Raw genomic sequence first — 25,971 nt, 5'->3', positions numbered from 1 at the left:
CCTTTTTTGGAGATGCCAGGGATTGAACCTGGGACCTTTTGCTTACCAAGCAGATGCTCTACCACTGAGCCACCGTCCCTCTTTTATAAAAGCCAGTGAAAAGCCATGAATTATTGAGTTTTTACAAGAAAAGTACAGCTGGGGTGGGAAAGTACTTTGGACTTCTAGTTCAAGGAGGATGATATGCTGCAGCCCTTCCTGCAGTTCTGCAGTTTCCAGTGGACATTTGCTTGCTCTCTTAGTGAAATATCCAATTAGCCAGTAGCCATAACATAGATGACTAAAGAAACATTCCCTTCCTCCTCTGGTCTAGGGTTCCCACCCTCCTGCTAGGGGCAGGGGTTCCCTCAACCTTGGGGCCTCCAACATGCCAGCACAGGATTGGCTGGCAGGAGAAGCCCCACCCCAATAGTCCTCCAGGGCACCCAACTGAAAAGAGCAGGTGCTGCGAGCTCCCACCTTGCAAGAGGCAATGTTACCTCTTGCAGGGCTGGAGTATGTGCCGTCTGCTTTTTCCAAGTGGGTTTTGTTGCCTTCCTCTTTGCAAGAGGCAATCTTGCCCCTAGCACGGCTGGAGTGCATAGCACCCGCTCCCCCCCCCCCCCCGGCCAAGCTGTTTAAAGGAAAGTTTCCCTTTAAATTGTTGGAAATAGTGGGAGGTGCTGGAGCTGCATCTGGAATGCAGTGATGGCACTCTGTGTGATGTCGTCATGTCTGGGAGGCCATGCCCCTCCTGGAACAAATTTTGTCTCATCAGGGACAAAACTGAACCTGGCAACACTACTCTGGTCAAGGCAGCAGAACTACAAAAATCATCTCCCAAGAGTCAGACAATCGGAAATGAAACTTTCCCCCATTAAGTTTCTTGTTGGTCTATATAATGAAATTACTTCCCACCAGCTTCATTTTTAAAAATAAAGGGCCTAGCTATCTGATGGACATGAAAGTGGGATAAGATACGCTTCAAAATATCTTATAACAATGAATGGAGGGCATCTGTTGATACTTAAATCTGTGGATAAGGTTTTCTTACACCCAATAAAGCTTTTTCTACAAACTTGAGGTACCTTCTGGTTGACTGTAAAAAATCTGAAAACTGGGGAGAAATGGAGGGGGATGTAATTCCTCCCAAACAGAAGCACACAGTCTGCACATGTGCAAATTCTTTTTAAAATAACATGCTTCAAAGTGTAGATTCAGCCAAACTTTTAGCTGCTAAAGAGAAAAAAAATCCCAAATAGATGCTGGAACCCTGACCTGCTGTTGTCTTGAATGAAATCTTGGGGCTAATGTGGTCATGTTTAGGAGCTGTTTCATTCTGATAGTTGCTCTTTTGTAGGGGAAATAATGAACAATGACCTAAGAATTGTTCTTGCTTACCTATTTCATTTTTTTTTTTTAATATCAGTGACAGGCATAGAAATGTTTAGGACAGCCAATTTGTCAGAGCTTTCATTTAGCTGTGTTAAGGGTAGATAAGAAGCAGTGAGGTTTCAGTGCAGCAATCTGTTGTATGTTCTTGCTTCATCCATTAAAAGGTGTAGATCAGGGGTAGGGAACCTTTAACACTCAAAGAGCCATTAGGACCCATTTCTCACAGAGAAGAAAACACTGGGAGCCGCAAAACCCTTTTGACATCTAAAATGAAGGTAACAATGCATATGTCATTTTTTACCTTTATGATAGTGTGTTGCATTTATGAAATCAATGAACTGCTGCAGAGAAAACAAATTTTTACTTTTGCACGCAACATAAACATTTTGAACTCTGAAAAAAAGACGCTGGGTTGAAAGGTATTTTCAAATAAAACACTCAAATGTCTATTTGAGTCCTCCTCATATTTATGAAATAAAAAGCCGGACTTAAATTATCCACTTGCAGCAAACCAAAAATGCTGTCTGCTTCTGTGTGCCATCATCCTTTTATCACGTGTACTGAAGTGTGCAGTCAGCTGTCAACCTGAATAAAAGGACTATTTCACTGAACAAAGTAAAATATATATTTGAAAAATAATACCCAATGAAAATATTTATTTTACCTGGTTAATGTGATTTTTGCTTCTGAACCTCAGCGCACAACATCTGTACATCGGGGCTGTAAGACGTCACCTTCATCTTCACACAGGATTGTAAACTGTTGTCTGTGAGGCGTTCATGTGGGAGAAGACCTGCTCACATGAGTATATAGTTCATGTGGGAGAAGACCTGCTCACATGAGTATGTGGATCCGAAGATCGATAGGACCCCAAATGCATATTTTTTCATGTTCGTATAAGTGTTGGGGATGGCATTCCATGTTTCAAATAGAAGTTGGTCCGGTTTGGGAAGGTTTTCAATATCACTCTATTTGTGATTCTGAGCAGGAATGGCCTTCTGACGAGCAACATCTTCAAGATTAGCTGTCAAGCATTTGAACTTGGACACCCATATATCTTTGTCGGCTATGTCAGCCAGTTCCATCTCAAGATCTGGTTGACTTACACCTGCAAATGCAGTCATATTCAATAGGGATGGATTCAGGGGAGTGACAGGGAATGATAATGTGTTTTTTTCCTCTCTGAACTCACAGAATCGTTTCCCAAACGATGTTTGCATTGCGGCGATTGCAGAATGCAAATACTCCATAGTTATCATATTGTGAGCTTGTTTGAACTCTCTCAAAGAGGGGAAGTGAGACAGTATACCTCTCTGTAAAACTCTGGCAAACACTGTCAACTTGCGCTCAAATGCCAAAAACTCCAGCATGTGCAAGGCTGTGCTTCCTTTCCCCTGAAGACTTGTGTTCAGCGTGTTCAGGTGCGCTGTCATATATACCATGAAGTGTAGCTTTTCCAGCCACTCTGGCTGTTCCAGCTCAGGAAAGGTGAGCCCATTGCTTCCCAGGAAAGTTTTCACCTCTTCCAAACACGCGGCAAAGCATTTGAGTACCTCCCGTTTGGACAGCCAACGGACTCTGTTGTGCAACAGATCAGAATACGTGCTTTCCTCCTCCAGTAGCAAACAGAACTGATGGTGATTTAAACCTTTTGCCATTATTTTATTGACAGTCTGAATGACAACATTCATTACTTCTGTGCATTGTGTGCATTCTGGTGGAAATGTTTGAGCGCACAATGCCTCTTGGTGCAGGGTGCAGTGAAATGTCATCAGCGTTCTACCCAGCGACTTCTGCAATAAAGCCACAAAGCACTTCTGCGGTCCTGTCATACTTGATGCCCCATCAGTAGCCACTGACACCAGGTGAGTGGTGTTTATTTCTTTAGATCTTAAAGAATCCAAGACAGCCTCACAGATGTCTTCCCCCGTGTCTGACCTTTTAGTGGTATCAAATCAATCATTTCTTCCTGTGGCCCAGCAGAGCTCACATATCGGCAGAACAGCGCTATTTGTTCAATATCACTTCTGTCTTTGGACTCATCACAGGCGATTGAGTACGTCATTGCTGAATTGATGTCTTTAATTTGCTGTCTGGTGATGTTTTCTGCCATTTTTATGGTTCTTTCTTTGACAGCCCTCGCAGAGAAAGGCATATCTCTGATTTTTTGCACAATTTCACTCGTTTTTAAAGTCCGAGAATCGATGTTCTGAAATCTTCATGAATGATTCTTTTATATAATCTCCATCTGTGAACGGCTTCCTGTGCCTGACTATTTCCTGAGCAGCCACAAAACTAGCATATGAAGTTGAATTGGCAGACTTAATCCACTTCTTGAAGTGATTTTTACTCAAATCAACCTTCCGCATCAGTTCCGAAACGGATTTTCTTCTCTCATCTCCGTCCGGATATTTTTCAGCAAAGGCTTTGTGTTCAGTTTGGAAATGTCTTGCAACATTCGACTTTTTATTGTTTGCCAATTCCTCACCACATATTAAACATAATGGAAAACCATCTTGTCAGTAGTGAAAGCAAATGAATCTGCCCATGCTCCACTAAATGTTCTGTTTTCTTCTGAAATTTTTCTTTTCTTTCATTTGTCCATGGTTGGCCTACCAGGGGTCAAAAAGCACAATAAATCTCCTGAGCCTTCTCTGCAGTGTACTGGTCAATCTAATGACCTAGAAGTGGGGGGGGGGGCGGCGGGGGAGAGAGAAGAGAGTTTCACACACTTCACTGAAGTGTAACTGAAGGAAAGAATTTTTTAAAAACCCACAAAGAATCACACTGTCTTTTCTCATATATTACACTGTTTTTGCTCATCTATAACAGAAAGACAAAAAAAAAAAGCGTTGGAAAAAAGGATGAGGTCATTTACTGTGGTTTTCTTAGGAGTAAGCACCTTGAATCAGACAGTTAAATATATTTATGCAAAGGTCCACATGCAGCCAGGTTGGGAAACTGTAAAAGCTTGGACTCCAAAAACCTTATAAAACGGGAGAGGGGAGAAAGAAGTGCCTTTATATTCATATTCCTCCTCTATAAATAAGGCGGAAAGTGGGGGGGGGGGAGAAATTGACCTTTACTTTCTAAATCCCGAAGGAAACCAGGGCCAAACACCGCCTGGGTCCAGGGGGGGGAGGGAGGAGGCTCGGAGGGAGAGAGGGAGGCGGCCGGGCCCTCTGAGGAGGTGATGTTCCTGTGTGGCCTGGGCCTCCCTCCTCGCCGCCGCCACCCTTGCTTGTGAGGGAAAGGAGCCTGGCAGCAGGAGGGAAAGGAGAGGGAGGCCCCCCCGCCCGCCTGCCCTCAGGTGCCGCCCACCCAGGAGCCCAGCAGCAGGAGGGAAAGGAGAGGGAGGCCCCCCCACGTGCTCTCAGGTGCTGCCTGCCCAGGAGGCCGGCAGCAGGAGGAGCCGCGCTGGCACCACCATCCCTTCCCCAGAGACGCTCCTTTTTCTCCCTCCCTCTCCCCCACCACTTTCACCCCCCGCGCCGCGGCTCTAACCTGCCAGCCAAAGTCCCAGCAAAGCTCACAGCTTAAGCGGGGTCCCGAATTTGAATGCTCCTTTTTGCCGCCACGCACAACTCCTCGCTCCAGTCAGCCAGTCCCAAAATCCACTGCTCCGACGATGCCCTGTGCCCAAACCTCGCAAGAGTTCCCTGCTCCCTTCCACGCTGCTGCCGGGAGCCGGAGACGCTACTGTTGAGAGAACAGCGCGAGCCCATGATGACATTTCCTCCTTGCTCCAGTCAGCCAGCCAAAGAGCCACAAGTAAGTCATGAAAGAGCCGCATGCGGCTCTCGAGCTATACGTTCCCGACCCCCGATGTAGATTGAAAACCTTCATTTTTCATTTCTGTATGGAGTGAATAGTTTCAGGTTTAAAGGAATAGCCATCACAGTTGGTAAAATGTTAATTTTTTTGTTCTTATACTTTGTAAATTATGATATTTCCCCTCCCCCTTAAAAATCAACCTAAAGCCTAATAAAGGAAAAATCTGCTATAAATTACTTGCCAGCAACTTTTATGGCATAAGTAAAATAATTTTTATTACCTCTAGTACAAAAACATAGCATGTCAGTATTTGTGTGAATGTCAATATACCCTGACAAAAATATATTTAAAAATCTTTAAATCATTTTTGTATTAAATCCAAAGTATGCTTACTCGCTCTTGCATGTCTCAGTAGCTTTGCGAAGGCTGTTAAAGCATATTTTTCTACAGCATAAAACCTTAATTGAAGTTTATTAAATAAAGTGTTTAGCTAAAATTGACTTTGTTAACCAACATGCTATGACTTGATTCTGAAACAGATAATTAATGTGGCAGCATTCTTCTGTTGGCAAAACTGAACATCTTCCTTGTCCTCCAAAGACCTTGTTCTTTTAGTCTGCTTTCATTCTCTGAAACCAAACAATGATTCATTGTTGTTTCCTCTTTGCTGTTCTGTGCCCCCTTCTCTGACATGAACAATCAATTCTCCTGAGACATAATGGCATTAAGCTTCTATTCCAAAAACTGCAGCGTGGGCTTGGATTTTTAATTAGCATGCAGAGGTGACAGAATGCTTTTGACTACACAGGCATATCAGCCTGTCTTTCCTTTTAACTTATATGTGTTTCATGATACAATATAAAATAGATCTTGAAAATGCATACGGCATTGGTAGATTGTTAAGCACATACAAATTTTACATAGTAGATCAAAATCTTAAAAAATTTCAAACACCTTTGTGTTTTATACACTCTGTAATATATAATTATCTTTGAGATATACAATTATGGGGAGGCCGCCGCGCACCATGGCTCAGCCCCATGACCCCCACCAGTGAGCCGGCCCTGGGGAGGCTGCGACACAGCACAGCCCAGTGACCCCCACCAGCCAGCCAGCCCCTGGGGATGCCGTTACACAGCGCAGCCCAACCCGGCGATCTCTGTTGGCCAGCCGTCCCCAGGGAAGCCCCCGCGTAGCGTGGCCTGGCCTAGCAATCTCAGCTGGCCCCGGGGAGGCCGCCATGTGGCCCGGCCTAGCGATCCCTGCCGGCTAGCTGGGCCCAGGGAGGCCACCCACAGGACAGACTGAGGGATATCGTGGGCTGTAAACGGTCTGTGAGCCGGAGGTTCCCCACCCCTGCTCTGCAGTCTGTCCATCAATATGTTTACTACACATTTTCTGACATTTGAAGCAAATAGTTGTATAGTTGGGTATCTTTTTATGATATTGTGATATGACACATATCTATACTTTTATGGTATGAAAACCTCTGAATAGACTGACCAGTGCTATAGCCTTGTTCACTTTTGTTGATGCAGCTTGGACTGGATAGTGTGTCCTATGCCCTGAATACCCGTGCTTAATATTTTAATATTTTCTATGTATCAGATTAGGATTAGTTAAAGAATATTGTTGATTTCCTGGTAGATGGGTGATAGTAGAAATTTAATGATGGAACATGAACTGCGTGCTGAGGGTGTTTTTTTGTTTGAAAAGAATCATCCCTTTATGTTTACCTAAATGAAGCACATACTTGGTTGCATATAAAATATTACAAAGCATTTTGCTTTTCCTGCCATGTTTACTATACATAATAGCAAAAGCAGGCTGGCAGTCGCCTTTGTCAGAAAGTTGCTTTTGTCAGAAAGTTCCTCCCTTGAGTGCTAGCTCTTTTGTATTTCTAATAATACCCAAATATTCCATATGAAGGTGTAATCATTTTTGCTCCCTTGTCATAGCAATTAAACTAATTTTATGATTAATGGGCTATGACCCTTTATCTTAGAAGTTATTTGTGACTGAATTCACCCTGATAAATTCCAAAGTAATGTGACCCAGTCTTTATTTTGATGGCTATATTAATGGGAGTTTGTTATTGTGAATTTTTTTTGTAAATTTTACCAAGGCACAGGAGTTGGGATTACAAAAGTACGAATGAATGCATCTGTTTACTTTCTTATCGGAGTTTAACATCTGTGATTAGAAATCGCTGCTATTAACCTAACTTTCAGCTGAGGCAAATCTTTCCTTAAAACAGGATAACCCAAGCTTCTTCAGAGTTGAAATGCACTTTCAACCCTGACTGACAACTGTTTCATTCAACCAGATTATGACAGCTCAGATTTTAGAAGTTCTTCAGATCATATAGTCACGGTAATACAGGGATCTCCAGTCATTATTGGGTTCATAAATAGACAGAAAAATCAAGGAAGAGATTCAAATTTCAAATGCAGTGTGAAGAAATAAAAATACATGAATATGGGATGCAATGAAGGGTAGTTAAACCATTCCTAGCAGAAGTGGTCACTTTAACTAGATGTGTTCATCCAGAGCTAATCCAAATGAACCCACTCATGAATGTGTGTACAGTGTCCCAAGTAGAGGAAGCAAGCCAATACTGGATTCCAGATGATTGGATTACCTAGGAAGAAGAGAATTGGGTTTGGAGCAGAAGTAAAAAGAAAAAAGGACAAGGAGAGGAATACAGAAAGAGCCTTTGGGAACGGGTTGGGTAGCTGAAGGGAAAATTACAGAGGAAAACAGTGGAACAACAAATACATTAAAGTAGGAGACTAATGTTAATTGTTAAAGGTAATTGAAACTCTGCTCACACATAAGAAGCCAATGTCCCTGTTAAGTCCTATTTTTTCCCCTTATCTCATTACATATGCTAAATTCATTCAGTCCTTACATATGTATTCTCACCAAGAAGAGCTAAACATCCTCTGTATTTTAGTTTTTAATATATTTCTTTTTGGAATAGTATATTGGAATAATGGATGTAATGCAATGAATATTGGAATGTGTTCCTTCAACATAACAAGCACCCAACCTCAAAGGAAAGAATGATGTCAGCTAACTCTATGCTTGAGAGGAGATGAATGGGGCATAACAGCTGAGTCTCAACTACTCTTAAGAAAGATACTTCTACACATTAGTCTCCTACTTGGACATATTTATTGCTCCACTGTAAGTAAATTCAAACATATTGTGACCTATAAACTTAGCTTGTTATTGCTATTTAGTCTTTGCATATGGCAAACATCTTCAGTAAGTTGTATGCTAATTTGCTGTTCACCTTTGTAGAGGCATTTGCCTATATATATTAACTTCAATTTCTGCAGGACTTTTTTTGTAGCAGGAACTCTTTTGCATATTAAGCCACACACTAGGGTTGCCAAGTCTCACTCAAGAAATATCTGGGGACTTTGGGGGTGGAGTCAGGAGCAAGGGTGTGACAAGCACAATTGAACTCTGAAGGGAGTTCTGGCCAGCACATTTAAAGGGACCATGCTCCTTTTAAATGCGTCCCCTCCATTTGGAATAATGAAGGATAAGGGCACCTTCTTTTGGGGCTCATAGAATTGGACCCACCAGTCCAGTCTTTTTGAAACTTAGGTAGTTTTTTGAGGAGAAGCATCAGATGCTAGGGATTGGCAGCCCTACCGCACACCCTTGATGTATCCAATCCTCTGAGAGCTTACAGGACTCTTATTACTGGGCCTTGTGTAAGTTCTTGAAGGACTGGCTACATCAGGGGTGTGTTGCCTAATATGCAAAGGAGTTCCTGCTACAAAAGAAGCCCTGAATTTCTGTATATGTGAGGAAGTGTACCTGCATATGAAAGTTAATTCCTTAAATACACTTTTGTTGGGCTTAAAGATGACACTGGACTCAAAATTTGTTCCACCGCTTCAGACCAACATAGTTACCCTCTGGATCTGTTTCCAGGGAATAATCAGCAGAGCACTTCTCAGCTACATGTAGGTGTCAAAGCAAAGTTTGCAGGTCTGACTCTATCTAGAAGGGAGTTTTGATATTATAAGATTCACAAAATGGCTTTTTCTTACAGCTAAAATGTGTGTGTTTTGGTGATTGCAAATATAGGAGGTAATGAGCAAGTTTAATGTGGCAAATAAGGGCTTCAACAAGAGCTTCACAGATGAGGTTTTTACATTTTGTTCCTATTTTAAACTATCCCAGCATGGATGCTTGTGACATGATTGAAGGTAAATAGGTATATATGTGTGTGTGTGTGTGTGTATGCATATGGCAAAACAAATCAAACTGTAACTAGTTTATATCCTACTTTTGTTTCTTCTATTTATTTTATTTTATTTATATCCCGCCCTACCCCACCGAAGTGGGCTCAGGGCGGCTTCTTCCCCAACTCCCTGTTCTGACTAGGTTTTGTTACTCAAATTTAAGGTCCTTGGTTTTTACAGTTATGGGACGGTCATCAAGAGAACTGTGTACCATGGCCTCTTGATACTTGGCATATGGACAGCATAATTAAGCTGACACTCCAAGTTAGGAGGTCAGATGCCATGTTTTGTGCCAGTAAAAGTTTGCAAGCTGCCACCAAAGGCCAATTCTGATCTGTAGTAATTTCTGCTCTAACCTATTCTATATTTCATATTGTAAAAACAATTTTTCTATGTCTCACAAGGTAGATGCAATATAATATCACTATTCCAGATTAATTTGGTTGATGCAGTACAGTATATTTAGGTGGAATAATCTGGCCATTCATTGAAGATACTTTCTCAAGGTCTTTCTGTTAATGCTAACAGTGTAAATTGCCTGATCCTGAAATAAGTGATAGGTGGATGATCATTAATTTAATTCTGGTTTTGTGTTAAGCAGTAGAATCACAAACAGCTATGAGTACAAGCATTCAGAGACACAGGGCAAAAGGCACACTCATCTTGATTAATTTTCTTTAGTGAATGTATTTAAATATTTGGGCAATTTATCTGGGAATATAATAGACATTATAAAAGCAAAAACATTTAAAATTGAAAATATTCTGTCATTAACCCTAAATAAATATAAAATTCTGTTTAACAGTCTAAACTAAGTTAATGAAGTTTTCTGAATTGCAATGTACGGCATAACTCAGTCACTGTCAGTCAGGGTTTGTTAGACTATTAAGATCTATTTATCAGAAAATATTTGGCTATTGGATTAATATGATGTACATATAATTTTTCAGGTACATAAAATGTGCTAGTTATATTTCATACTGAACTAAATTGACTATACATTTCTTTCAGTGGTGTCTGAATACGGCTATAGTAAGTGAACATTTTACTGCATTGGTACAAGTTTCAAGTAGCTTGCAATTTATGCCTGCTTACTTGCTGCACAGGATTTAAAAAGATACCTTTCAAATTAAAAAACAAAAAAAACAAAAAACAAACCTGAGATGCTATGGAAATATTTCTTCTGTATTTTTAGGCATAATTTGCATGTGTCCAGGAATCGGTTAAACCAAAGACCCTCAAGCATGGTCAGTGAAACATCTACTGTAGTAACTACATCCACTGTAGATATAAAGCCCAGCTCTAAGGTAAGTCTGATTTCCCCCCTCTAAAAGGTGATCTCTCTCTCTCTCTCTCTGCAGAACTTGACTTTATGTCTGTTAGCTTCCCAATGAAAGGGGTCATGATTGAGTTACAATATGAATTAGAAACTTCTTATTCAACGCTTATGTATTTTTATTTAGTAATTTATTGCTTGCATTCTACTTATTACAAGCATTTGTCTCATAAAGCTTGCCAGCATAATGGTTGTCAGCCATAACCATTTCTTAAAAAAAAAATCAAATATTTTGATTTCATGAGCTCCAGAACATGCAAGGAGGTTTTATAAATACACCATATACTTTCCTGAACAATATCACTTTATGTAGTTGTACCTTCAATAAAGCAAAAAACAAACAAACAAAAACTTTAAAAGTTGAGAATTGTACCATATATTAATCAGCAGCTAATCACCTGGACAGAATTACTAATGTCTGGAGTAAAATGAACCGGAGTTTTAGGTGGAAAAGATATGACTCCTGCCTTTTTTAATTGTCCATGAAAAAATTGCACAATACCACAAGATCAGCATTTGTTCACATTTTACATGTAATACAGTCATCTTTGAGAGTGATATGGGATTTTAACATTAGATTTTATTACTTTAACTTTTTAAAAATGCTGTTTTTATTATGTAGCCTCTATCAGTGCCAGGCTGTTTAGTAATTTCCCCCCCAGTGGACACATATGAGTGTGAAAACAAAATGCTGCTGAAAGATTTGGTTATTTTTATATAATAAGTCCGTGCATGTGCATTCACTATTAGGCAATATATGCCATATAAATTATATTTTGACTTCTTGACAGCTGACAGTCAATAATTGTCAATTGAAAATCAGACTGGTAGCTACAGTTTTAGATTTTTTTTTTTTTGAGAATTTAAATATTTTGACTAGACTAGAGAGTTCACAATTACCTTTTTAAAATGTCACCATTTTGTCATTTTCTAATCAGTGCTATTCTAGAGAATGTGTACTTGCTGGTATAAGTACGGCTACGGGGGGAAAAAGTTCCCATTTTCGAGTGCTTTAGAGTGTGTTTGTTGGTAGGGCTTTTCTTCTTGCTTTTATTTTATTGCTCTCAGACTTGAGTGAAGAGTACAGACCGTTGCTTTTGGCCAGTTTTATTCTTATTTTACTTGGAGATGATTCTACAGCTTTTTATTCTTGACAAAAGATGTGAGAAAGCAATTTATGACACTGAGGGAAAACTCTGCTATTGAATAGTTGTAAAAATGTTATAAGGATGAAAAGAGAATTGACAAGCCACTTTAGAGAAACATTGGACCCAAGGAAGTCTGTTTTTTTTTTAATCTCCATACGCCATTCATGGGTGTAGGTGAGAGAACTGGCTGAGGAAGGGCCAGAAATATTATGTTGTGGAAGTTCAAAGATGTGGGTTTTATTTGATGTTAATTCCATTATCGTTAAAATTAGGGCTTTTTAATAGAAAAAAACCCAGCAGGAACTCATTTGCATATTAGGCCACAGCCTCTGACATCACTGGAAGTGACATCACCCATTCAATAGGTTACTTTTCGCATATTGACACAGAACAGTACACTGCCATCAGCTGCATTTCATGGATGTATGTTCTCACAAAGCCCAATGAGAGACCTTGTTTCTCCCCTCCACAACATGGCCAGAGAGAGAGAGCCATGTGTGGCAGAGCAGGCAGCGGCAAGCCCAGCTTCTCCTTGGAGGGGGCGCTTGTAGGCGGTTCTGCGTCTCTCACTCTCTGCAAGTCTGTTTGAAGGCTGAAGGTGGCAGACAGGATGGAGTGTGTGGTCTGGGAGCATGTAGCTGCCTAGTGCCTTCCCTCTGCCAGAGACCTCTTTTTGAGCCTGGACCCTGGCCAGGTCAGCCAGAACTGTGTTACTGCTCCAAAAAAGCCCTGATTAAGATTCCTGTCTCTGAAGAGGTGGCATGTGAAAGCAGAAGTGTCAGGATATAATGTTCATTATGTTAAAGGGAAGCTCAGAAAGAGGAGATTTAGCTTCAGATGGTTTCAAATGCAGGAGACAGGGGCTATACAAGAGATCTGGTCTCATTGTTAAGGATATTTATCGTCTCTCTCCTCCACTACATTTCTGGAAGAGCAGTACACTCTACTGGCAGTAACTTGCTGGCAGGCCCATACGCATGGGGGCCTATGGGGGCCCTGTACCAACTTCTAGGTGGGGACTCCTGACTTGGGGCCCTAAACCAGCGGTCTTCATACCCCACCTCCTCCTCCTTCCTCTCCCTATCCAAATCAAGTGGGAGAGGCAGCTGGAGCAGCTGCCAGCCTCCCTACAAAATTTATAGGCCCTGCTAATCAGCTGGTTGGCAGAGTCTTTAAATGTGCAGTCAGGTTGGCACCTGCTATCGCCGCCCTTCCTGTGCGATTTGGATCATGGGGAGGGAGGGGGTGCCCTTCTGCAGTTTAAAGGCCCTGCCAACCAGTTGGTGGGTGAGGCCTATAAATCATGTGAGGAGGCATGCGGCTGCTTTTGCCACCTTTCCTGCATGATTTGGATCACTGGCACGGGTGGCCCTCAAGCCTCACTGCCCCCAAGGCTTGAGGGCCGCTCCTGATCCAAATTGCATGGAAGAGGTGGCAGGAGCAACTTCAGCCTACCTGCACAGTTTAAAGATGCTGCTGAACAGCTGGTTGGTGGGGGTCTTTAAATGGTGCAGGGAGGCCAGCTGGCTGCTTCTGCTGCCTCTCTCACACAATCTAGATCAGGGATGAGAGCAGCCTTCAAGCTGCGGCGGCAGAGAGTGAAGGCCTCCACCGTGGCTTGAAGGCCACCTCTGCCAGCAATTCAAATTGCCCTGGAGGGCCAGAAGAAGCTGGTCGGTGGGGTCTTTAAATGGCGTGGGGAGGCCAGTCAGCTGCTTCTGCTGGTCCTCTTGCGTGATTTGGATTGCTGGTGCAGGTGACTCTCAAGCTACGGCAGAGGCTGCAGCCTTGGGGGCATAGGTTTTTTAGGTGAGAGGAGGCTTTTTAAACATTCAATTTTTAAAAAGCCCCTCCCCCTAAAAAATCCTAGCTACGGCCCAGCTTGCTGGTGATCCCCAGCCCTAAAGAGGTCTGGCTGTCCTCTGTGAGGTATACACAATATAGAAAATTGGAGTGACAGTTAATTACAGTAATAGAAAAAAGAATCTGACACGAGGCAATGTAAATAAATCAAGTCCCACGCAGTTTTCTGTCTCAGCCCAAGTGCTCCACCATACGAAGACCCCAGGTTTTTAATAACTTCATTTCAAAAATTCTTCCACAGTGGTGTGGGCTATAACAGATGCATAATATATACATTAATATCACATGATAAAACAATATTAATAATTTCTATTTTTTACAACTTTGTAATTAAATTTTATTTTATTAAAATGTTATTACATAAGTGGATACGGAAACATAAATCTTGGGAAAGAATTACATGTTTGAATCAGGTATCCAATAATTTCATATAACATAAATTATATAAACTGTAATTAATTCAAAAATTGTAATTAATTTCTATTGTAAAATTATTTTAAATTTCACATTACAGAAGGTATATTCTTTGTTGAGTAAAAAAACAATTAGAGGTCCGGATTGAGTTGTTTGAAGGTCAGCCTGTTGCAAAGTTGTAAAAAATTGGAAATTATTAATATTGTTTTATCATGTGATATTAATGTATATATTATGCATCTGTTATAGCCCACACTATACTCTGCCCTATACTCTGAATCTCAGAGCAGTCACAATCTCCTTTACTTCCCCCCCCCCCCCACACACACACACAATAGACAGCCTGTGAGGTAGGTGGGGCTAAGAGAGCTCTTACAGCAGCTGCTCTTTCAAGGACAACTCCTACCAAAGCTATGGCTGACCCAAGGCCATTCCAGCAGGTGCAAGTTGAGGAGTGGAGAATCAAACCTGGTTCTCCCAGATAAGAGTATGCGCATTCAACCACTACACCAAACTGGCTCTCAGTATTATGCTTCCTCTCCCCCAGGTGGTAAAATCTGGCAATAAAATCCATAGTTTTGGAAAAAGGGATCATGCTATAAGGAGGAACCCTAATGTCCCTGTTGTTGTGCGAGGCTGGCTTCACAAGCAGGTAAGTAAGTGATTATTTACCAATGTAGTTCAAATACTTAATCAGAATTGTACAGTAATAATTGCGTACTTTTGGATAACATTTAATTAGCTGAAGCTGAAATACTTGGTATGCTCAGAGCATCTCAGAATTCACCTTTTATACCTTTTAGAAGTTTTAAGTTTTGGTTTGAGTTTACAAAGGTACACATTCAGTATATAAAACTTTGAGGAACATGCTTATATTATTTATATTTACAGTATAATGTGCAGATAGTTCTTCAGATATGTTAAAGTATTTAAACAGTGGCACTAAACAGCAAAGTTTATTCTTGCATAAGGTTTCATAAGTCAAAGCTCACATAATCAGAAAATCTTCTCCACACCATACACATCTGTTGAAGTGAGTTTTGACTCATGAAGCTGATGCTGAAATAAATGGTGTTAGTCTTTGAGGTACCACAGGCTTCAGTTTTCTTTTGCTGCAATAGACTAAAATTGCTACACTTCTGGAAATGTTGAAGAATTGTATTAATCCCTTGTATGGATTTTTTTTTTTAAATTACTGTTTTTCCATGGGGTTTGTGATAGCATCAACAGAAACTGTTCCTGTGCATTCCAGCTCAAAAAAAGCCCTGGGACTCTCTGTAAATATAATTAAGCACATCATGTAACTTTTTACAATGCAGATTTATATCTCTTCCATACATTTTTTAAATAAATTTTACTGTGGTCATGGCAGCTATAGCAGTGTACAAGAGATAAGCAAGGAACTTAGTATTAGTGCTCTGAACAATAAAGATTTTCTAGCTCATACACATTTGTGCCATGAGTTCTGCAGTTTTGAAAGATGATCCCCACTTTAATCAGTATTCCTGCTGCAGTGTACCTAGTAATACGGCCTTAAACCTAAATCTCCCAGAATCAAAAGGATACAGATATTAATGTTTATGTGTCTTGTCCACTGACCCATGAACTTGCTCTGGCCAGTGTACTAAGGTCTGCCACCTGTGCAGTGCTTATTTCTTCTGTGTAGCAACTGTTACTCGTGGGCATTCGATGAAATTGCTGAGCAGACAGGTTAAAACGGATAAAAGGAAGTACTTCTTCACCCAAAGGGTGATTAACATGTGGAATTCACTGCCACAGGAGGTGGTGGCGGCCACAAGCATAGCCACCTTCAAGAGGGGTTTAGATAAAAATATGGAGCAGAGGTCCATCAGTGGCTATTAGCCACAGAGTGTGTGTGTATATATATATATAAAATTTTTGCCACTGTGTGACAGAGTGTTGGACTGGATGGGCCATTGGCCTGATCTAACATGGCTTCTCTTATGTTCTTATGTACTTCTAATGTGCTTCCTTTCACAATTGTGAATAATTTCCTTAATTTTCTGAGAGTTTTCTAAACTATTTTTGAAAGGCACTTGTTGTATCATGTGAGTGTGTTTTCTTGGTTCCTATGTCTTTTTCTTAAAAAAAAAAGTTATAGAGAAATTTACATCTGGATATATGTGTGCATGTATGGAGAGAGGGTGAGAGAGAGAGATATGTATGTGCGTCTGGTTGCAGATGAACATACATACATAATATGTGTGTGTGTGTGTATGTACATATGTATGTTCCTCTGCAGCTTTTGCTTTCACAGCTGCAGTTTGCTACCATGATCCGACTACCTTCTACAAGTATTCCTTTTATTGTGTTATAATGTCTCAAAAAGGCTGCAGCCATTTAAGATCGTGTTTAATGTGTATTTTGTTTCCTGCATTGCTATAAGAATCCAAGCTAAAACCTGTTGCTGGTTTTTTCAGGATAGCTCTGGAATGAGGCTATGGAAAAGACGATGGTTTGTGCTTGCTGATTATTGCTTGTTTTACTATAAAGGTTAGTTGATACTGTTATGATTTTAAAAATTCTTATGTAATTGAGAACAGGTCATGAATAGGCCCCGTGGTGCAGAGTGTTAAAGCTGCAGTACTGCAGTACTGTGGTCTGATCTCTCTGCTCACGACCTGAGTTCAATTCTGGCGGAAGCTGGATTCAGGTAGCTGGCCCAAAGTTGACTCAGCCTTCCATCCTTCCGAGGTTGGTAAAATGAGTACCCAGCTTGCTGGGGGGAAAGTGTAAAAGATCGGGGAAGGCAATGGCAAACCACCCCGTAAAAAGTCTGCCGTGAAAACGTTGTGAAAGCAATATCACCCCAGAGCTGGAAATGACTGGTGCTTGCACAGGGGACCTTTCCTTTCCTTTCCCATGAATAGGTTTGCCAGGTCCAACTCAGGAAATACCTGGGGACTCTGGGGTGGAGCCTGGAGACTTCCCTATTCCCATAAATAAATAAATAAATAAATATACAGTCGTGCAATTCCCCTGAATACAGTCCTCATTTCCTCGTCCTCTTTTTTGTCTTCAAAGGGTTCCCCAGCAGCTACACTTCCACTAAATGCAATTTATCATGCCCCCTACAAGTCCCTTGTCAGGCTTTGGTAGCATTTCCAAACATGAATTCGTTAAGGACACACACACACACTCACACAAAGAAGCCAAAACAAGGAATCTTTTCCCCACACACAAAGTTTGCAATCCCGCACTTTTGTGGTCTCACTGGGGCAATGGTATAAATCGCTTTACTCATGGGACTTGCTGAATTTTAACAGTCTGCTATATTTCAACCAACTTCTTCAGGTTACCACAGAAAAATGAAAGTAAGAGAGCAGTGTAAGGAGTGGAGTTTTCCTTCATCCCATAATCAGGTTTTAGTTAACTCTTTACTATCCATTTTTTAAAATACACACCACCTCTGAAAAACGCAAAACAAAGAGAGGGGCTGTGCTCTCTTCCACTCTCACACACTTCACACACTCACCGGGAAGAGCCACGTGGCTCATGCCTGCTTGCCCCCCCCCCCCCCAATACAGCTTCCATCCTGTTGAGATTTAAAAGCACACAGACACTCCCAAATACAGTTTTCAAGCTTCCTTTAAAATGTCCTGTTGAGATTTAAAGTCACATCATGGCTGTTGGGGTGGGGCTTCCCCTTGCCAGCCAGCTGGCTAGTGGTGAGGAGGAGCCCGCAAAATTGTGGGATCCTCTGCCCAGACCTGGGGACTGGCAAACCTAGTCATGAATATCAAATGTGTACCTGAAAACTGTTCCTAAATTCCTAGACTGCATCTTAAAAATCTTGTTTCTGCTGACTTTTTCTATGTAGCCCCCTCCTGTGCCTTCACCTCATCTGCCATTATTTCAGGGAGGCTTATGCAAAAGGTCCTTTTGTTAGATTTTACTTTTGATTGGGGAAAAAACACATGCAACATACCACATTTTCTGATGCAGCAGTGAACAAAGAAGTTGCTATAGTCAGTCTATTTTAGCTCACAACACAAGGATTGTAATAGGCCTGTTATGTTTTTTTTTTGGCCCTTTTAAAACAAATCTAACTTGATAGTTGTGTTAATATTGCATCTTTTACCTGATTTACTGTATTACCTTACTGCATTTTACTCCATGACTCAATGTAAAGTTCATGCTACTGGATGCTAAATGAATAATAGCATATCATACAGCACCATAGATATTACACTGTGTCATGAAATAAAATGTTAACGTTTGGGTTTATGTTGCTATTATTTTATCTTTGGGGTTTTTTTTAATATGGTGTATGTTGTAGTCACTGCCTCTTAGAAGGGTCACGATGGGTGAGGGAAGGACACATCTGCCAGCCACCCTTTTCCCTTCCCTCTTCCCGTTCAGGCTCTTTGTAGGTAATAGGGTTGCCAACTCTGGGTTGGGAAATATCTGGAGGGTGGAGCTTGAGGAAGGCAGGGTTTGGGCAAGGGAGGACTTCAGTATAGTATAATGCCATAGAGTCAATAGAAGCATTTTCTCCAGGTGAACTGATCTCTGTCACCAGTAGATCAGCTGTAATAGTGGAAGATCTCCAGCCCCTACCTGGAGGTTGGCAACCCTACTAGAGAATAACCACAGCTGCCACCAGAGGGGAGGAAAAAAAATCTTCCCCAGGTTTTTACTAGGACAATTTCAGTTCTCTTGGGCACTCTCTCAGCATAGTAGATCTAGAACAGTCATAGATGAAACAAACCTCTTAACTCTTAAGACTACTTCTCACACAGAAATTAAAAGGAAAAAAAGGAATTAATTGATGGATATAAAGAATTAACATATAAAAATCTCCTGTGGGGTTGTTGCACTTAGCCCAATTTAATAATACATCTCAAGATCACAAAGTTTTAAAAAGGACTCTAAATAACATGGTTACTTAGACCTGTACTAGACATTTTTGGGGGGTTAAAATTTGAAGCTTGATTTTCTTGCCTCCCTCTTCCTGCATCAGCACAAAATTCTCCCTGACATCCTGATCTTGGGGGAAAGAGAGCCCCCTCCCCAGGGGACAGGATTTCAGAAGGCATTTTGGGGTGCTGCAGGAGGGGGGTCAGTGGGAAAAGTGTACTCCAAGAAATCCTTGCACCCACTGAAATGTTAAGTCTGGATCCAACCCATAACCCCTAACTCATCTGTCTATTAACAGTTAGAATTTCTAGAACAAGGTTTGAGTCTAGTTGCACCTTTAACACCAACAAAGTTTAATTATGTGTATAAGCTTTCATGTGCATACACACTCCTTCAGATACATTGAAGCAGATTTCATCAAGTCTTATTTATAGGTAGAGGGAGATGGTTAGTTGCAAGGAAGGCAGGTTACAGTCAAGATGCATAAGTAACAGGGCGATAAGTATAGCCAGGGCTTTTTTGTAGAAAAAGTCCAGCAGGAACTCATTAGCATATTAGGCCATACCTCTGACATCACCATCATTTGCGTACTAGGCACACCCATGGTTTCAGGAACTGATTAGTTTATTAGGCCACACCCTCTGACATCACAAGAAGTGCAGTCATCCAATCATGCCCACCTCAGAGTTTCTAGTGATTGATGCTGGAAGTTTTAGAGAGAGTAGACACTATAGTCACTCCAGCAGACAGGCACCCCATGTACCTTAGCTTTAAAGCAGTTTCGAACACAGTTACCAGAGGTTGCCATGTTACTAATTTTTTAAATGGAGGAAACTCTGAGAAACTCAGGACTGTGTGTGTTTAAATTTCTGAACAAGCTCTGAGGAATAAAAGAAACTGACAGATACAAGACCATAGAAGAGTTTTTCATATACCTTCAAAAGGTGGAAAATTAATTATAAAGCAAAATGTAAAAAGGGAAATCATGTTTCATTTAAAATCACAAGTCTTGCCCCCAAATACTCCAGAAAACCTGGCTCTTTGGCTCAGTGATAAGGATCCTAAGAACACTCTAGCAATTGTGAATTTGTCTCAGTCTTTGCATTAAAAAAAAAATGAGTGTCTTCTGCTCAAGAAATCAATGAGCTTCTAAGGGTACAAAAGAAAAAGGAAAAATCATAAGGCACTAATATTGGTGGAAAACACCAATGTAGAGAAAAAAATGAAACCTGAGGAGAGAAATTAATACTTCTAAAACAGTTATTTGAATATTTGAAACTGTTTTCAAAGGCCGAATACCTTTGAATAGGAAGCTCACTCAGTAAGTAAAGTGGTACCTGAAGGAATTATCTAAATATATCCCCTTTAAAAAGAGAGAACATTCACAACCATGACTACAAATCATCCAAATAGTTGTTCAACTCCCCCTCCCCAAAGCAAAAGGAGGAAGCATAGAGTAATGGCTGTGACAAAGGTGGATATAACCAGGTATTAAAAACCATTGAAAGCAGAGTGACACAAAGGTCTGTGGAAAGAACTCTGAAGAGGGAAGGCAATAATTATACTAATAATATCAAAAAGAAATAATGCAGAACTTCTGAGAATACCTCAGAGAATTAAGACACACACAAACGCTCAACTCCAGAGCAGCCAAAATAAACAAACACACACACAAATTTGTAAACTCACTGGAGCAATTTTCTCAGGTGAGTTGTTGAATCTAACCAAGACTAACACAAGGAAACGAATCTATTTTACTGTGCAACTTTCCTCACAAAGTTTCCTAACACAAAGGACTTTAAAAAAAGAATGCAAAGCAAGCAGAGACTCACAGAGACTTACTTTCTCACCCCTCTATTTATTTACTGTGCAAAGGACTTTCAAAACTGAATGCAAAACAACCAGTGACTTAGTTTCTCAAGAATGCAAAACGATGGAGGCTCTCTTACTTTTCGAAAGTTTCACAGACAAAGACAGACTCACCCAGGCTCCTGCGGAAATTTGAAGGCACATACCTTCTAAAAAGCAAGCCCTTCCCCAACTTTTAGCCTTCCCAAGTGGAAAAGGCACATGGCTCCTGCTGGGACTGGGGCTTCCTTGCTGGCCAGCGGGCTGGGGGAGGAATGGAGCCTACAAAACTAGGACCTGGGGACCTGGCAAGCCTAGGAGGCAGACAGTTAGCCACTAGATTGGAGAAGCAGGCTTGGAGGGGCAGGCACTTCAACAGACAGTCTCATTTATCCCTGCCTGCTCTCCAAGTCAGCCAGAACGCTCTGCAAACTAGCAGGATCATTTCCATAGCCAGCAGGAACTGTGTTCCTATCCGTTCCGGCACAAAAAAAAGCCCTGAGTATAGCTGAGATTGGATTAAAGTAGTTGGTAAGATCCATGAATGACAGCATTCTAAGGTTTGTTCAGTAGCAGCTGATCATTTTTAATCATTAAATCTGAATTGTATTGTATTTTCTCAGTCTTACTTTACTGTAGTAGTATTGTAGTATCCCAGTTGAAATATAGCTAAGATGTTCCTTTCTTTATTCAAAAGACAGCAGAGAAGAGTCTGTTCTTGGAAGTATACCATTGCCCAGCTATGTAATATCAGCAGTTGGACCTGAAGATCATATAAACCGCAAGTACTCCTTTAAGGTACATTTAGTAAGTGCAATGCATAAGATTTATGAAAATTCATTTTTACTTTTTCAGAATTACCACTTAATCTTGTAAAATTGTATTATTTAGAGGGTATAGGAATATAATCTCATTTTCCAGAATATTTTATATATATATGTGGGGCAGGAAGAGGAGAGCTATGGATGCATGCAACTTGTACATGCATCTGAAACCCTCCTTCTTAGCAGATATCCTTGTGCTCACTGATAAGCTGCTGTGGAAAGGCAGTGAACTGTCCTGACTGGCTGGTCACACCTGAGCATGTAGTGTCCTTTCGGATAATGGCTTTCTTTGTAATAAGGGAAGGCAATTGAAATTATGCAATTTTTTGCTTGAAATTAAGTAATTCATTTGCCATGGAACTCCCACTTTATTCTTCCAATAAAAGGAAATGGTAATATTTTAACAGAAAAATTTTATGCAGGTTAATGTATAAACAATTCTACTTAGTCATTGTATTTTCCCAACCCCATTGTATAATCCTGACCCCACCCCACACTGCTCAGCTGTGTTCCAGCCTACACTGTTCCTGAAAGGCCACCAGCCCTCAGAAGTAGCGCTTGGCAGCTGTAGAAAATAAGGTGAATTGAGAGTTCTGTGTTCTGTAAGCACAGTTGCACTTGTGGTTCTTTGGATCCATACCAACACACTAAATGAGGATGAACAGCTAATTTGCCTCTGCCTAACTGGAAGAGTATAATTTGGCAGCTCTTTGCTTATTCTGTGGCACTGACCCAGATGAGATATCACAGCCTAACCGAGGTTTGATCATTGGAAATGTGTTGTGAGCTTGTAAATCCTCTTCCCCTCTGTATTACCTTTGTACATTTCAGTTCCTTTTTTTAGATTTGTGTATCCATAGTTTGCTGTGCCATCCCAGTTGGGCAAAAAGTATCAGAAACCATGGTATGAAGTGGGTTTCTTATTTGAACAAAAACTGCATTTTGCCCAGTCTAGCTGTCACAACAAACTATAGTTACTGTGAACCAGTAAGTGGAGGGAGGTATTAATACATGTGAGAGGAGCAGAAAGAAATATGTGAAATATGCAGAAATATGTGAGCCTGCAGCACTTAGGTTTATCCTGTTTTGCAGGATTTTTTTTTTTAGTGGAGACTTGTCTTGACCTGGATAGCCCAGGCAAACCCAAACTCGTCAGATCTTAGAAGCTAAACAGGGTTGACTCTGGCAAGTACTTGGATGGGAGACCTCCTTGAAATACCAGAAGGCAAGGGCGGGCTTCCAGGAGCATGAGCACACACACACATACATGCACCTAAAAATACCAACCCCCCCACAAAAGAACAAAAAGGAGTACAGCCTTATGTGCTTACCAAGTGCAAGTTCAAGACCTTTAATGGCATAATAAAATAATAAATAAAAATACAAACAGGAACTAAAATGAAAGAAGCAATTAAGACAATGTCACTGAGAAAAAAAAATACTAAAAACAGAATTAATCAAGTATTCATCGCCTTTTCCTAGATATAGAGTAACCCTTATACAGTACAATAGCCAAATACTTAGCCACTATTGCAGTCAAACTGGCAGATTTATCAGCAAGTAAATACTGGGTAATTCTTTCTGGAGTGCCAGAGAGGTTAGAAATAACAGGATCGAGAAGTTGCTGGTGAATCTTACGGAACTTGGGTCAACCTGGATAGCCCAGGCAAAGGGTGGTGAGAACCAGAGAGGATTGTGAGGAACTCCAAAGGGGTCTGTTGAGGCTGGGTGAGTGGGCGTCAACGTGGCAGATGCGGTTCAATGTGGCCAAGTGCAAAGTAATGCACATTGGGGCCAAGAATCCCAGCTACAAATACAAGTTGATGGGGTGTGAACTGGCAGAGACTGACCATGAGAAAGATCTTGGGGTCGTGGTAGATAATTCACTGAAAATGTCAAGACAGTGTGCGTTTGCAATAAAAAAGGCCAACGCCATGCTGGGAATTATTAGGAAAGGAATTGAAAACAAATCAGCCAGTATCATAATGCCCCTGTATAAATCGATGGTGCGGTCTCATTTGGAGTACTGTATGCAGTTCTGGTCGCCGCACCTCAAAAAGGATATTATAGCATTGGAGAAAGTCCAGAAAAGGGCAACTAGAATGATTAAAGGGCTGGAACACTTTCCCTATGAAGAAAGGTTGAAACGCTTAGGGCTCTTTAGCTTGGAGAAACGTCGACTGCGGGGTGACATGATAGAGGTTTACAAGATAATGCATGGGATGGAGAAAGTAGAGAAAGAAATACTTTTCTCCCTTTCTCACAATACAAGAACTCGTGGGCATTCCATGAAATTGCTGAGCAGAAAGGTTAAAACGGATAAAAGGAAGTACTTCTTCACCCAAAGGGTGATTAACATGTGGAATTTACTGCCACAGGAGGTGGTGGCGGCCACAAGTATAGCCACCTTCAAGAGGAGGTTAGATAAAAATATGGAGCAGAGGTCCATCAGTGGCTATTAGCCACAGTGTGTGTGTGTGTGTGTGTATATATATATAAGTAGGCTCGACTCTGGCAAGTACTTGGATGGGAGACCTTGAAATACCAGAAGGCAGGGGCGGGCTTCCAGGAGCATGAGCACACACATATATACATGAACCTAAAAATACCCCCCCCCCCAAAAAAAAGAACAAAAGAGTACAGCCTTATGTGCTTACCAGATGTTCTTACTGGAAGTGATGAAAGATAGTTTTAGGAATTGCCACAAAACCAGTGTGCTTTTTTTGTAGAAAAAGCCCAGCAGGAGCTCATTTGCCACACCGCCTGACCTGGGAACACCTGGCTGCCACATGGTGGGTCAAGCTAGCTGGACCCCTGGCCAGCCCAGGCAGAGCTCCACTCCTGTGGGCTCCAGCAGAAAAAAAGCCCTGTGCAAAACCATAGTTTTACAACATTTTGCTGTACAGGGCAGTCCATTTTAAGAGACTTTAAAAACCAGCGCCATTTTATTAGAGCAACCCCATGTGGAACTTCCTTCTAACATTCCAAAGTGTTTTTTTTTATGTTTTGATTTTTCAGTTAGAAAAAAATTATTTTGTTGAATATACATTTATGTTTGGTTACATTCAGAAAATAGCTGCAGCACATCGTTTGCTACTGCTTTAGTCTATTATTAGAAGCTATTTTAAAATCATATTGCTGATTTTAGGTCTAGTACTTTTCACATGCTTGTTTATGCATATGGTGAATTATTTAATAATTCTGTGCATAACTGAATCCTTAATTTTTACTGAAGATAACTGCAAAATGTTTAATATAATTTTTTAATGACTGCTTGTATCCATTTAAATTGAATGAGAACTTTTTCTTTTTTTTTGACTGCTTGTTTGGTGCATTTTTAGCCTTCCTTCAAGCAGCTCAGTTATCCCCTCTTCCAGTTGGTCCTCATGGTAACCTTGTGAGATAGGTTAGGCTGAGAGAGATTGACTGGCCCCAAGGTCGCCTAGTAAGTTCCATCTCCAGTCTTAGTCCAGAACTCTTACCATAATAACTCAGTGGCTTTCTAAGCATCCAGTGTTGTCCGGGCTTGTCAAATAAGTAATCGTGGATAGATACTTGTTGTGATTAAAAGCATATGCATGTACTATCCAGGTTGCCATTCTCCAGGTAGAGCCTGGAGATCTGGAATAACAACTGGTCTCCAGGCTATGGAAATCAATTTCTTTGGATGAAATGGCAGTTTTGGAAGGTGGTTTTATAACCTGAAGTTCTTTCTCATCCTCAAACCCCACCCTCCAAATCCTCCTTGACCAGAACTGGCAGCTCTAGTACTACCTGTACAGTCAAGAGTACTGCACCCCTCCTCCTACTGGTGATGACCTTTGCATCTGCATTTCCTTTTAGGCAACAATTTGTCATACCCTCAGTCTATTTCTTAAACTTGACACCAATAATATATATACTTCTAAAAGATTGTGAATTCAATAACAGTAGCTTCTTCAAGGGAATCTGTATCACATTCCAAACCCTGCAGACAACTTGAGGAGGGTATTTAAACTTTATAAACCTTCCCTCCCTGGGTTGCACCGTGAGGGCAACGCACATCAGGGAGAAAAGGGACGGCAAAAAAAACAACCCTTCAGGTTAAAACTTTTTTTAAAATCTATATAGAATTACCAAATTAAGACTTTACTCTTGATATATATTTCATAAGATAGATGGATTCATGGAAGCATCCATTTAATGTTGTTAGTAGAATACTATCAAGGCCTGCCAGATTTGTATTTGTTGTGCTTTTAAATAAC

General features: G+C 40.9%; 1 protein-coding gene across 3 annotated transcripts in view; it reads left to right on the top strand.

Moving 5' to 3' along the window:
• Nucleotides 1–25,971, top strand: part of PLEKHA7 (pleckstrin homology domain containing A7) — a 229,943-nt gene that overhangs the window by 103,739 nt on the left and 100,233 nt on the right. For all 3 annotated transcript variants that reach the window (XM_060262614.1, XM_060262613.1, XM_060262615.1), the window contains exons 5-8: nucleotides 10,609–10,720; nucleotides 14,722–14,826; nucleotides 16,616–16,688; nucleotides 21,601–21,701. In XM_060262614.1, the coding sequence (XP_060118597.1) occupies nucleotides 10,609–10,720; nucleotides 14,722–14,826; nucleotides 16,616–16,688; nucleotides 21,601–21,701 (391 nt within the window). The remainder of the gene's footprint in view (nucleotides 1–10,608; nucleotides 10,721–14,721; nucleotides 14,827–16,615; nucleotides 16,689–21,600; nucleotides 21,702–25,971) is intronic.

The sequence above is a fragment of the Heteronotia binoei genome, chromosome 21 (assembly GCF_032191835.1).
Source record: "Heteronotia binoei isolate CCM8104 ecotype False Entrance Well chromosome 21, APGP_CSIRO_Hbin_v1, whole genome shotgun sequence".
Taxonomy (NCBI): domain Eukaryota; kingdom Metazoa; phylum Chordata; class Lepidosauria; order Squamata; family Gekkonidae; genus Heteronotia; species Heteronotia binoei.
Note: the sequence above shows the minus strand (reverse complement) of the source record. Positions and strands in the feature narration are given on the sequence as shown.